At 50.1% G+C, this 12,233-nt stretch overlaps 1 protein-coding gene across 3 annotated transcripts in view; it reads left to right on the plus strand.

The window, feature by feature from the left end:
* The window catches only part of Abcc8 (ATP binding cassette subfamily C member 8), a 74,424-nt gene that overhangs the window by 6,467 nt on the left and 55,724 nt on the right, over positions 1-12,233 (plus strand). For 2 of the 3 annotated variants that reach the window (XM_036185062.1, XM_036185070.1), the window contains exons 4-6: positions 5,170-5,336; positions 7,753-7,995; positions 9,363-9,551. In XM_036185062.1, the coding sequence (XP_036040955.1) occupies positions 5,170-5,336; positions 7,753-7,995; positions 9,363-9,551 (599 nt within the window). The remainder of the gene's footprint in view (positions 1-5,169; positions 5,337-7,752; positions 7,996-9,362; positions 9,552-12,233) is intronic. The other variant, XM_036185079.1, reaches the window with a different exon arrangement.

Genomic DNA, 12,233 nt, shown 5'->3' on the forward strand with positions numbered 1-12,233 from the left:
CCAGGCAGAAACGGCAGCCAAGCTGCTTGCCCCTTATGGAGTGTGTAGCTGGACTGGGCTCTGTGCTCCACACCCTCCTGGTGTGTCTCACTAATGCCCACAGTAGCTCTGCTGGAGCTGGAGCTCGCCAGTGTTGCAGACAGATGTGAAATGGGAAGGTTTGAAACAGCACCAGCAAACGCTCATTGCGCGTTACCTACATGTCGGACTCTGTCCTGTCACATTAACTCAGTCCTGTGGCAGCCCTCTGAGGTGGACTCATTATTGTTTCCCTCCACCACTCGGGTTGAGTGACTTGATCTGGTCCAAACAGCTACTCGGGGCATCACCAAAATCAAGCAACTGAGCAGGCTTCTAGCTGCTTCTAGGGTCCTCAAGCTGTGTCCTTGCTCCTGGATCTCAGGGTCTAGAGCTGCCACTGTGTAGCCGACGGTCACTCATAGTCACAGTCTGTGGCCAGGCTGTGCCTCTGGTGGTGTGTAAGTCATTGCCGTTCAAGAGTCACAGCGTGTAATAGACACCAGAATCTGGGGCTCTCTGTGCTCTGACAGGGACATGGCTGTCTTGTCTTCAGGCAGAGGACATTTGCCTAATATCTAGTCACAGGTCTGCCTTCCCATGAGAGATGTGATACTCCATCAGGACGCTCCAGCTGTCCCCCTGCCCCAGGACTCCATGTGAATGAAGGAGTATGCCTGGATTGGCATCCAGAAAGGTAGATGTTAGCTCCAAGCTTCAGAGAACAGTCCCCAAGCGACCCTTCCCATGTAAGGAACCACCAGGGCAGGCTAAGCAGAGTCTTGCAGACACTGTAGGCATCCAAAAGCTAGTATTTCCATTTTCTAGCAAGCACACGGTTCTGTCTTCCTAACACAAATCACTATGGGTGTGTCCATACTTCCCAAGAAGCCAGTGGCTTCCCCACTTTCCTCAGCTCTCTCCAGCTGGAGTTTTGCCCCCAGGAAAAGCTTTCCAGCTCCATAAATTTCTAGATCAGGCAAAAGGGGGTCCTGAGCTATAGGGATAGAGGGCAGTTCATGGAAGAGCCAGCCCCCTTCGGAGGGGCCCGCATCCGGTCATAGGCCTGGAGTCCCACAAGAAGGTAAACCACGATACAGCTTAAGCTATCCCCTGAAATGTAATCCTGGGGCCCCAGAGGACACCAGAGAGAGACAAGAGAGGGGAATGGACCTGCCAGGAAGGAGAGAAAGGCTTCAGGCAGAGCTGAGAGTGTGCAAAGGTCCTGAGGAACAGAGACATAAATGGATCTGAGAAAGAACAGTTGGAGTAGGGAGGCAGGAAGGCTGGAGGCCTTATTAGTCCTTGCTCAGGACTGATGAGCAGTGGTTTGCCTTTCGTCTTGGTTGTTGTTGTTACTGTTACTGTTACATTGTTGCGTGTTTACTGTTACGTTGTTGCAAGTGTTCATATTTATGTTACAAGGTCTCCCGGTGTAGCCCTGGCCGGCCTCCAACAAGGTTCTCTTGCTTATTTTTTTGGTTTTGTGTGTGTTGTATGGGTATAACAGTATTGGCCATGTTAGCCATGGACTGAGACCATTTACACAGCCATGCAGCCAACACCACCGCCCATCTCCTGGACCTTCCACCTTCCCAAACCAAAGTGCTAATCTTGTTAAACCTTACTTCCCTTCCCTAGCCCGTGGGCCTAGCATTCTACTTTCTGACTTTATAAACCCTCATTCATGACTTTTTATCCTTTTGTAACTGTCTTAGTTGCTGTGAAGAGACACCATGACCATGACAACTCTTATAAAGGACAGCATTTAACTGGGGCTGGCTTACAGTTTCAGAGATTTAGGCCATTATCATCATGGCTGGAAGCACGGTGGCATGCAGGCAGACTTGGTGCTGGAGAGAGGCTGAGAGTTCTGTATCCAGTTGGGCAGGCATCAGGAAGAGGGTCTGTGTGATACACTAGCCTGCCTTGAGCTTCTGAGACCTCAAAGCCCACTCCCAGTGACACGCTTCTTCCAACAAAGCCACGCCTCCTAAGAGTGCTGCTCACTATGGTCTATGGGGGCCATTTTCTTTCAAACACTACAGTAACTTTCATTGTCCCTCCGCCCATGTTGTAGCATATGTCAGAATTTCCTTCCCTTAAGGCTGAGTAATATTCCATTATCTGGCAATGCCACATTGTAGTTTGAGTTTTCCTGCCTGGCCCAGTCAGGACAAATCTCTCTTACCTGCCAGTTCCACAGTTGCTCAGACCCAACCAAGAAAGCAGACAAAAACTTATATTGCTTACAAACTGTATGGCCGTGGCAGGCTGCTTGTTATCTACCTTTTCTATCTTAAATTAACCCATTTCTATTAGTCTATACTTTGCCACATGGCTTGTGGCTTACCAGTGTCTTTACATGTTGCTTTTCATGGCGGCGGTAGGTGGTGTCTCCCCCCAATCTTCTACTTCCCAGAATTCTCTTCTCTCTTGTCCCGCCTATACTTCCTGCCTGGCCACTGGCCAATCAGAATTTTATTTACACAGAGCGCTATCCACAGCACCACATCTTGCTATCCACTCATCAGTTGGTGGGTATTTGGATTGTTTCCACCACCACCACCACCACCTCTATCATCATCATCATCATCATCATCATCATCATCATCATCATTATGGAAGTTTCTTTGCTTTGATTTTTTTTTTCATTCTTGGTTTTGTTATTTGGTTGGTTTTAATTTGAGACAGGATCTCATGTTGACCAGGTTAGTTTTCAAACTAACTCTGTAGCCAAGGATGACTTTGAACCCCTGATCCTCTTCCCTTCACCTCCCAAATACTAGGATTACAGATGTGTGCCACATGCCCGGCCTTGAGTATTATAAACAGCGGTTGTGACCATGGGTACAGTGACGGCTTTTGAACATGACCATGTTTGGCTCTATGAAGGTCAGATTGGAGTAGAGGGCGGGCAAGGGGAAATGGCAGCCAGTGACAAAGTCCCCAAGGTAGTCAAGTGAAGACATGATGGTGGCCTAGACGTGGTGGTACCCTGAGTGGAGAGCAGTGGATGGGTGCAGAACATGCAGGTGTAATGCTCAGAACACGACAGTGGGAGGTGTGTGGTACTGAAGAGAAATAATGGAGAGAAGGGTCAGAGTGTCTAGAGCCTAGAACTCTCCACATCCCCACTCACACCTGCTTCCTGGCTCCCGCTGCTCTCAGTCCAGCACCAAACAGCTGATGGGCGAGGCTGTGTCCAGTGACAGGTTGGAGGTTGGCACTGTGGGAGAGGACCCTCTGGGCTCATCCTGGCTCCACCGCTAACTTCCTCTGTGCCTTTGCAGAGGACACTCGGGCTCTTTGAACCTTGGTTCCCCATCCAGGTAGGAACTCCTTGCCTCAGAGATTTGTTATAGATTCCTAGGGACAGACACAGAGGCACAGCTCAAGTCTCTGCCCCAGCAGGTGACCCTCTCATTCTGGACAAAAGATAGCTAATACACGGGAAATAACCCATACCAGGGTGGTCTCCACCCATGGATCCCCACCGTCTGGAGACTAACACAGTGAGGGGCAGCCCCGAGGGCCATTCCATCTCTCCTCTTGTCCACACTCAGCCCTGGCCACATGGTGAGGCCTGGTGTCTTGACCTGCTTCTCAGCCCACAACTAGGTCAAACAGATCTCACATTTTCCCCAAAGGATGGCCCGATGTCATGGGTGGAGGTCAGAGTGCAGGCCCCCTTTATTCACTGAGGCCTGGCTTGGGAGTGGGGGGCTGAAGCTGGCCTCATTGTAATACGGACTCTCGGGACAAGGGGTGCTGGAGCTGCCTGCATGAACGCCCCCTCCAGGGCCACTTAACTAGCTGTGTTGGGGTTTGTTCTCACAAGCTCACAGTGACAAGTTGGCAGTTTAGGGGGGAGGGTGAGAATTTAGGGCAGAATCTACCCAGGGCTTCTGAAGCAGACTGCCCCAAATCTGAAATCCAGCCCTCATAAAAATGTCAACAGCTAATGCCCAGAGAGCAGCCACGCTGCACACCAGCTCCCTGTGCTAAATGCTTTCCACACACTGCTTCCTAACACCTTTGGGGGTGCTGTCACTGCCCCTCCGCATTGATGGATGAGGAAATTCAGGTCTCAGAGGGTTATAGCTCCAGTGTGTTCGACCTTTTCACATTACAATGTGGTGTTGTCATCTACAAAATCTACACTTGAGGACTCTGCAGTGACTTACAAAACAAAACCCATAGTATTTAGGTAAGATTGTGATTTTGTGTTAGGCTGCATTCATACCTATGAGTAAATCTGGGTGAGTCTGGCTTCAGGGCTCCATCTCTAACCACTGTACTACACTGCCCCATGGTGCTAAACGTTGCTCTTTCTGTGTCCCCCCATAGCCCCAGGCTTTCAGGCAAACATTACTGGGGTGCTGTGGGCTCTGGGCTGTGAGGATGGGGACCTGGACCTCCCTCGCCTTCTAGCCATCACAAGCTGACTGTGAACATGCCTAATTCACTTCATCTCTACGGGCCTCAGTGCCCTTCTCTAAATCAAACAGGCTGGGCTGAATGATGGTTAAGATGTTCCCAGCTTGGGAATTCCACCTGAAGTCACCATAGACTGGCGAGCCCAGCTCTGCCACTTAACACTGCCGTGACCGTGCATGGGTTACCCGGCCTTGCTGAACCTTAGGCCCCTGGACTGGTTGAGATGGGGATGGCCAGCCACTACCCTCTCAAGGTGGTGGTAAATGAGGAAATGTGTTTCAAGTGCCTGTAGCTTAGTTGCCGTGGAGAAGCTAGTTTCCTGTCCTCACTGTTACCTGTCTGGCCTGTTGCACTCAGGATATCAGTGTTTCGGAGCATGTCTGTTACAGTGTTGGAATGCCTGTTCCGAATTTCAAAGGGACACTAGAGTCAGTTGTGGTGACTCACACTTGTAATCACAGTCCTTGGGAAGAGGAGGCCAGAAAATGAGAAGTTCAAGGTCGTTCTCAGATAACGTATGAGACTGTCTCAAAAGTCAGCCCATCGACTGGCTGATCACAGGGATAATGTGGTAGTCATACATGCATATCCCCTTTATCAAAAAATGTGTTTGAACATCGCCCACGCCTCTTTTCCCACTGCCCCTGTGGGCTTGTAGAGGCACACGCATACCATGCTCAGGAACCCTCTCCTCCTCTCCTCCCTCTGCAGCTCTGCTCATCTACTGGACCTTGGCCTTCATCACTAAGACCATCAAGTTTGTCAAGTTCTATGACCACGCTATCGGCTTCTCTCAGCTACGCTTCTGCCTCACGGGGCTTCTGGTGATTCTGTATGGGATGTTGCTGCTTGTGGAGGTCAACGTCATCAGGGTGAGGGTAAGCCCGGAAGTGGGAAGTGTGGTGCTGCCCCAGGTGTGCTTTGCATGTGGGCTTTACCTGCCCTGGACAGGAAACTGGGACCGTAGGTAGATTTCAGGGGAGCCATTCCATCAGATCACAGCCCTCCCCCTCCCCCAGGTGCCCAGAGAGAGAGGGAAGGACGAGGATGGGTTGACTCTCGGAGAGAAGAGGAAACATAAGGGACTCCTTTTCTCTGCTTTTGTTGGTGACGGGGACTCAGCAGAGCACTCACGAACGGGGGGAACACAGGAATGAGTGGAGACCACTGCTCACGTGCCTTTTATGTTCTGTTGGTTTGGTTGGTTCTTTGAGACAAGGTCTCACTATGTAGCCCAGGCTATCTTTGAACTCTCTATCCTCCTGCCTCAGACTCCTGAGTGCCTATCTGTGTCCTTTGCTTTTTCATGCTTTTTCCCTCCTTCCCTCTTTCCTCTCCACCTTAGAGTGGTACCTTCTTGCCCTGACTCCATCCCCGCTTCCCAGGTAACTCAAACTAACAGCCTACTTACTCCCCATAGTATTTTTATTACTATGACTTCGTCCACATCTGTCTAAACAAATCCACTTAGTGGTTTCCTCTCAGCACACAGAAGCTAGTATGTTTTTCCCTTCAGTATTTGTTTCATGGAAGTTGATCATAGTATATACTGTGGGTTTTTTTGTTGCTTTTTGAGACAGGGTTTCTGTGTAGTTTTGCACCTTTCCTGGAACTCGCTCTGTAGACCAGGCTGGCCTCGAACTCACAGAGATTCCGCCTGCCCCTACCTCCCGAGTGCTGGGATTAAAGGCGTGCGCCACCACCACCTGGCATTATATACTGTATTATGTGTCATGCTCTTCTCATCCAGTATTTCTTAGGACTCCCTCCGAGCTGCCTGAGATGCAAGTTAGTCTCCTAGTGGCTGCATAATATTCCACCATATAGATGAGCTGTAATTGGTGCAGCCATTGTTCTGTGTTGGACAATCACGTCACTACTGAGTTCTTGACTTCACAGATAAAACTGTGTTAAACATGTTTCCCTCTCTGTGAATTGCCACTATTCTGTGGGAGAGACACCAAGGGAAGGAGTTGCTTAAGCAAAGGGTGTGTGCGTGCACTTTAAAGTAAAACCAGTACCGTAGACTTCCAGCTGAAAGGTGAGAGCTACCTGCAGTGAGTGGGACAATCCCTTGCCTGCCCTCCAGCCCCTCACAGGGGTGGCAGCCCTTTCTCATTTGGGCCTTCTGCTGCTGCTGCAAAATGCTCTTGAATTTGCCTGTCAGGCCCTTCTGCTTTTGGTTATGGTCCCCAGGAGAGCTAACCTCTGCACATTCCCTCCCACAACTGATCCTCACAGTGACCCTGGGAAGTGCACCTCACTCCCTTAATAATGTGTTAGACAAGGTTTGCTAGCATGTGTGGGAGGCATGATTTGAATCGGGTCCACATGACTTCAGGCTCCACAAACTCAGTAGGTATTAGTTACTTTTATTGTTGCTCTGACCAAGTAGCTAATAAAAGCGACTCAGGAAAGGGAGGATTTACTGTGGCTCACTGTTTAAAGGTAGAGTCACTGTGGCAAGCCATGTGGGCAGGAGTGTGAATCCACAGTTAGGAGACAGAGAGAGGTGAGTGCTGGCTGGAGCCTAGCTCATCTCTTTTCTCCCCCTCTCTCTAGGAGACATATTTTTAAAAATTAGCCAGGCATAGTGGCACACACTTTTAATCCCAGCACTTAGGAGGCAGAGGCAGGCAGATCTCTGTGAATTCCAGGTCTACATGGCCAAACAGAGCTATATAGCGAGACTTTGTCTCAAGGAAATGTTTTTTAGTTACATGCATGTGTGCGTGGGGCTGGAGTGGAGCACTGTGTCCATGAGTGCAGGTGCCTGCAGAGATGGCACATCCTCTGGAACGGGAGTCATAAACAGTTGTGAGCCACCCAGCTGTGTGCTCAGAACCAAACTGGAGTCCTCTGTAAGAGCAGTAGGTGCTTTTAACAGATGATCCCTCTCTCTAGCCCCTGCTTTCTCCTCTTCATTCAGTTGGGAGCACCGATCCTGGAGTGAAGCCACCCACATGTAGGGTGGATTTTCCTCCTCAGTTAACCCAGTGTGGGTGTGCCCTCCAGCCACACCCTGAGGCCTGTCTCCTAGGAGATGCTGACAGTGAATATCACTGTACAAAACAGTGGTGACCTCCCCACCCTGGTTCTTCCCTAGCTCAGCTCAAACCCAGCCTCAAATGAACAGCCACAACACAAGGCCCTTTTCCTAGAGGCCATAGATGGCCACATGTCTTGGTGGTCAAGTACAGCCCATCACACCTAGACCCTTGCTGGGTGGTGGGGAAGGGGAGGTGTTACACTTACCCACCCTCCACTCCTGCCCCATACCCATATGCCCCACAGAGGTACATCTTCTTCAAGACACCAAGGGAAGTAAAGCCCCCCGAGGACCTGCAGGATCTGGGTGTGCGCTTTCTACAGCCCTTTGTTAACCTGCTATCAAAAGGGACCTACTGGTGGATGAATGCCTTCATCAAGACAGCCCACAAGAAGCCCATCGACCTGCGGGCCATCGGCAAGCTGCCCATCGCCATGAGAGCCCTCACCAACTATCAGCGCCTCTGCGTGGCCTTTGATGCTCAGGCGGTCAGTGGGCCCAGCCACAACTACCCATTGCCTGCCTTCCCATGGAGTTAATAGCCAAAGATTTCGGAGGGCAGCAGGCCAGACACCTGTGGAGGGAAAGGGGCTCACCCTCAGTGGCACAGGAGAATACTGGGACCAAATATTCATAGGAAGGTCATGGTTAGAATGGCCCTTACCGTTTAGATCAGCATGTCTAAAAACGCTCACTATCTAAATGGGGAAACGTAGGCTTGGTAAGGGACATGGCTTTATGTGACTCTCCCATCCCCTGTACTCTTCATTTTAAAGTACAGTGGCTGAAGTGATGGGGGTTTCTACCTAAGGTGGCAGGCAGGGTATTGTCCTGGTCCTTACATTATTTCTGCAGAATTGGCCAGGATGAGGTCAGCTGAGGCCCTGAGACCGTCCATGCCCTGCCCAGAGCTCTGAACCCCCTATACAGTGTTCCTTCACTGTGTCTGCCGGCACTCAGGAAAACACTGAAACGTGGTAATGAGTGAACATAACAGGTGCCAATCCATCAAGATGACCCCCTACCAGCACTATGACTTGATATGCCTCTGTCCTCAGTTTCCCCATTTGCACTCCCTGTCATTCATTTGTAGCATGAATCTTAAGGTACTTGTAGTAGGAATCTTCAAAGGTCTTATTAATAAACCAAACCTGAGGCCAGTTATTGGGGTGAATGCTGGAAGATCAGAGAAACAGAACAAGCCACAGCTATCTCACCTTGCTAGTTCCTCAGGTGATCCTTTTTCCTCAGGCTGGAAGCTTCTGAGTTCTCATCCCAATGGCTCTCAGCTGAACGGTGTTGCTCCAAAGCCTGAACGCTTAACCAACCAAATGCTTAACTAACTACATGCTTTTTTCTCCCTAGTTCCTGGTCCTCACACCTTATATACCTTTTTCTTTCTGCCCCCACTCCCTGGGATTAAAGGTTGTGTTTCTGGGATTAAATGCGTGGGTCACCATGCTTAGCTGTTTCTAAAGTGGCCTTGAACTCAGAGATCCAGCTAGCTCTATCTCCCAAGTGCTGGGATTAAAGGTGTGTACCACCACCGCCCAACTTCTGCTATAGCTTACTCTTCCCATTTTCTAGCCACCATTTTTGGCTTTGTTCTAGTGGCTGTCTGTTCTCTGACCCCAGATATGTTTATTTCAGGGAACACATAATATTTTGGGGAACATAATACCACCACATGCATTCATTGATGCCATGATTTCCTATTGAAGTTTGCCTGTTCACAGACAGCATGGGTGCAGGGTTTCCCCAGGCAGCAGGATCCAAGGGTGACAGGGAGGAGGGGCTGGCTCTCCATGGTTGATCCCTAACCGACTCTGAACTAGCTGTGGTACTCTCTTGGCAGCGGAAGGACACACAGAGCCCACAGAGTGCCCGGGCCATCTGGAGGGCTCTCTGCCATGCCTTTGGGAGACGCCTGATCCTCAGCAGCACGTTCCGCATCCTGGCTGACCTGCTGGGCTTTGCTGGGCCACTCTGTATCTTTGGGATCGTGGACCACCTGGGAAAGGAGAACCATGTCTTCCAGCCCAAGGTGGGCCATCCTTGGAGCAGGCCTGGGCACCCTCTGGAAGGTTTGCCCCACAACTGTCTTGTGTAGGTGTGCGTGTGGGTTTGAGAGGCCATGTTAGCTGTGGCTGACTGGGTGGGGGACTCTTCAGTAGTATCCACTGCTGGAAGAGGCTCTGTGTCCAGTCAGCAGAAACGCTGAGAGGAGGGCTTGTGCCCCAGGAGACTCACGGTGCCGCTCTGTCATCCGCTGCCTTCAGTCTGAATCCTAGCTGTGTTCTGCAGGGGCATCTAGGATGGCTGCTGTGGAGGAGAAGCCGTGCGGGCCCCCGTGGGCAGTCCCCTTCTCTGCTCACCTGTCCTCTACCCCAGTTCTAGTAACAGAGTAGACTTTCCTCTCTCTTTGTTTCTTTTCCCAGTCTCTCTTGGGTTTTGGAGACAGAGTTTTATCTAGCCTGGGCTGATCTTAAACTCTCTGTGTAGTGGGACTCTCTTGAACTCCACATCCTCCTGCCTCCACACCTAAAATGCTTGAGATTGGAGGTGTACACTGCTGGGCCTGGCCTGTTACAAAAGCTCTTGTTACAGACCCAAGATACTGGAAACCCACTAGGCTAGATGATGCCCTCCTCAGGACAGAAGATTCTACAACTAAAATGTTTGTTTTGGACAAGAATCAATCTCTCTCTCTCTCTCTCTCTCTCTCTCTCTCTCTCTCTCTCTCTCTCTCTCTCTGTGTGTGTGTGTGTGTGTGTGTGTGTGTGTGGTGTTATATTACATTAAAAACACAGAAACAGAAGGGACCTATTAAGGGCACAGGGGACCAATAGGAGCAGGAAGAGGAGCAGAGCAGGACGATAGGATGAGCATGAGCAAATGACTATGATGTGTGATATAATGGTGTCTGATAATGTTACAATGAAACTCATTTTTTTTTTTTTCGTACACCAACTTAAAAACGAAATGTTAAAAAGGATCTAAGGGACTGGAGAGTTGGGTCAATAGTTAAGAGTGCTTGTTGTTCTTGCAGAGGACCTGAGTTTGCTTCCTAGCATGTCTGTTAGGTAGCTCATAATCACCTTTAATTCCAGAGGCTCGAGCGCGCGCGCGCGCGCACACACACACACACACACACACACACACACACACACACACTGAATCTGAAAGGGGTGTCAGAAGCCTCCTCTAGGAGTGTTTTTCTCCATTGGAGCAACATTGCCCACCGTGGGGACTGAAGGTGCTTGATTCTCGGCAGCTACCTGGGTGAAGATGGCCACGGTGAGAAACTTTGTTCCCAGTGGGATGCTGCCCTGTAGCATCCCAGAGAAAAGACTGTTATAACATTTCAAGCACACACAGGCCCCGGTGACATTGAGAGTTAGTACTTCGGGCTCCTGACAGCTAGTGGTGCCCTGTATGTAATGTTCGAGCGCTGACCTTGCAGATTGCTGTTAATCCTCGGGAGTTATATAGTTTTCTCCACACAGAATTAGTCAGCTGAATACTTGTGAGTTAGAAATCCCAGACAGGCCAATCTGCGGGTCTGACTTGCCCAGAATATGTTTATTGATCCTAATGTTGGATGGCCTTCGGCAGGGCTTACGATCAAGACTTACGATCAAGATCATTAACAACAATGCCCACCTGGCAACCACCAGACACAGACACAGATCTGGCTGTGGGAAGGCATTTCCCCATGTTCTTGTTTAATCCCTAAAGGAACCTTTGGGGATGGGCAGTGGGTAGTGGGCAATAGGTATGTTGAGATAGAATTTCCATGCCGTGTAATTCATGCGGTAGACACTCCCATTTACAGATGAGAACCCTGGTGCTGAGTCAGGTTAAATAACTTCCCCGGGGCTCTCAGCCGGTGTCCAGTGTCGTGAGAATTTGAAGCCTGCTGTCTCGCTCTCTAGTCTGGACTCTGAAGTCATGACACTAGAATGATTATTACTATCAAACTGTCACCCCGGCTCCAAGGCTTGTGAGATCCAGTGATGGAGAAATCCCAATAACGTATCTATAGCTACCTCTGACTGCGAGGAGGAACAGACTGTGAGAGCCACGTGGGGTGGCACATGCCTGTACCCCCAGCTTTCAGGAAGCTGAGACAGGAGGGTGTCGGATGGGGATTGCATATGTGCTTCTCAGGTCTTAAACTAGCCAAGAGGCCACGCCCTAGGGGCTGGTCCCCCAAGGTCATAGGTAGAAAGAACACCCACTATAGGTGCTAGCAAGTTTGAAGCCAGCCTCTGTTACATAGCAAGACCCTGTCCCCCAGGAGAAGGGCATTTCAATAGGACCTCTCGATAGATAAATTAGATTAGCCAGGAGGGGACAGTTCCTGTGTGTTAGGAGGGTTGTTTTGTTTGGTTGTTTTTTGTTTTTGTTTGGTTGTTTTGTTTATTGCTTATTTAGCTTTTGACACCTTTAGGGGCCTTTTCTGGCTATAATGTTTTTCCTTTTCTTATTACTGTGTGTGCGCTCACGCGTGCGCGTGCACACCCTGTCACGCATGTGGGGGTCAGAGGACAGCTTGCTGGCATCAGCTCTCTTCTAGCACATGTGTTCTCCTCTGAGCCACCTCATCGGCCTCCTTTTCCGGCCTTTTGAGCCTCTGGCCTTTGCCAGGAGAGAGCGAGAGATTCTTTCTTGACCTCCAGCAGTGGCATCTCCAGCTTTAGTCTAGCCTTAGACAACCCCAGAA

Source organism: Onychomys torridus, chromosome 1 (assembly GCF_903995425.1).
Source record: "Onychomys torridus chromosome 1, mOncTor1.1, whole genome shotgun sequence".
Classification (NCBI taxonomy): Eukaryota; Metazoa; Chordata; class Mammalia; order Rodentia; family Cricetidae; genus Onychomys; species Onychomys torridus.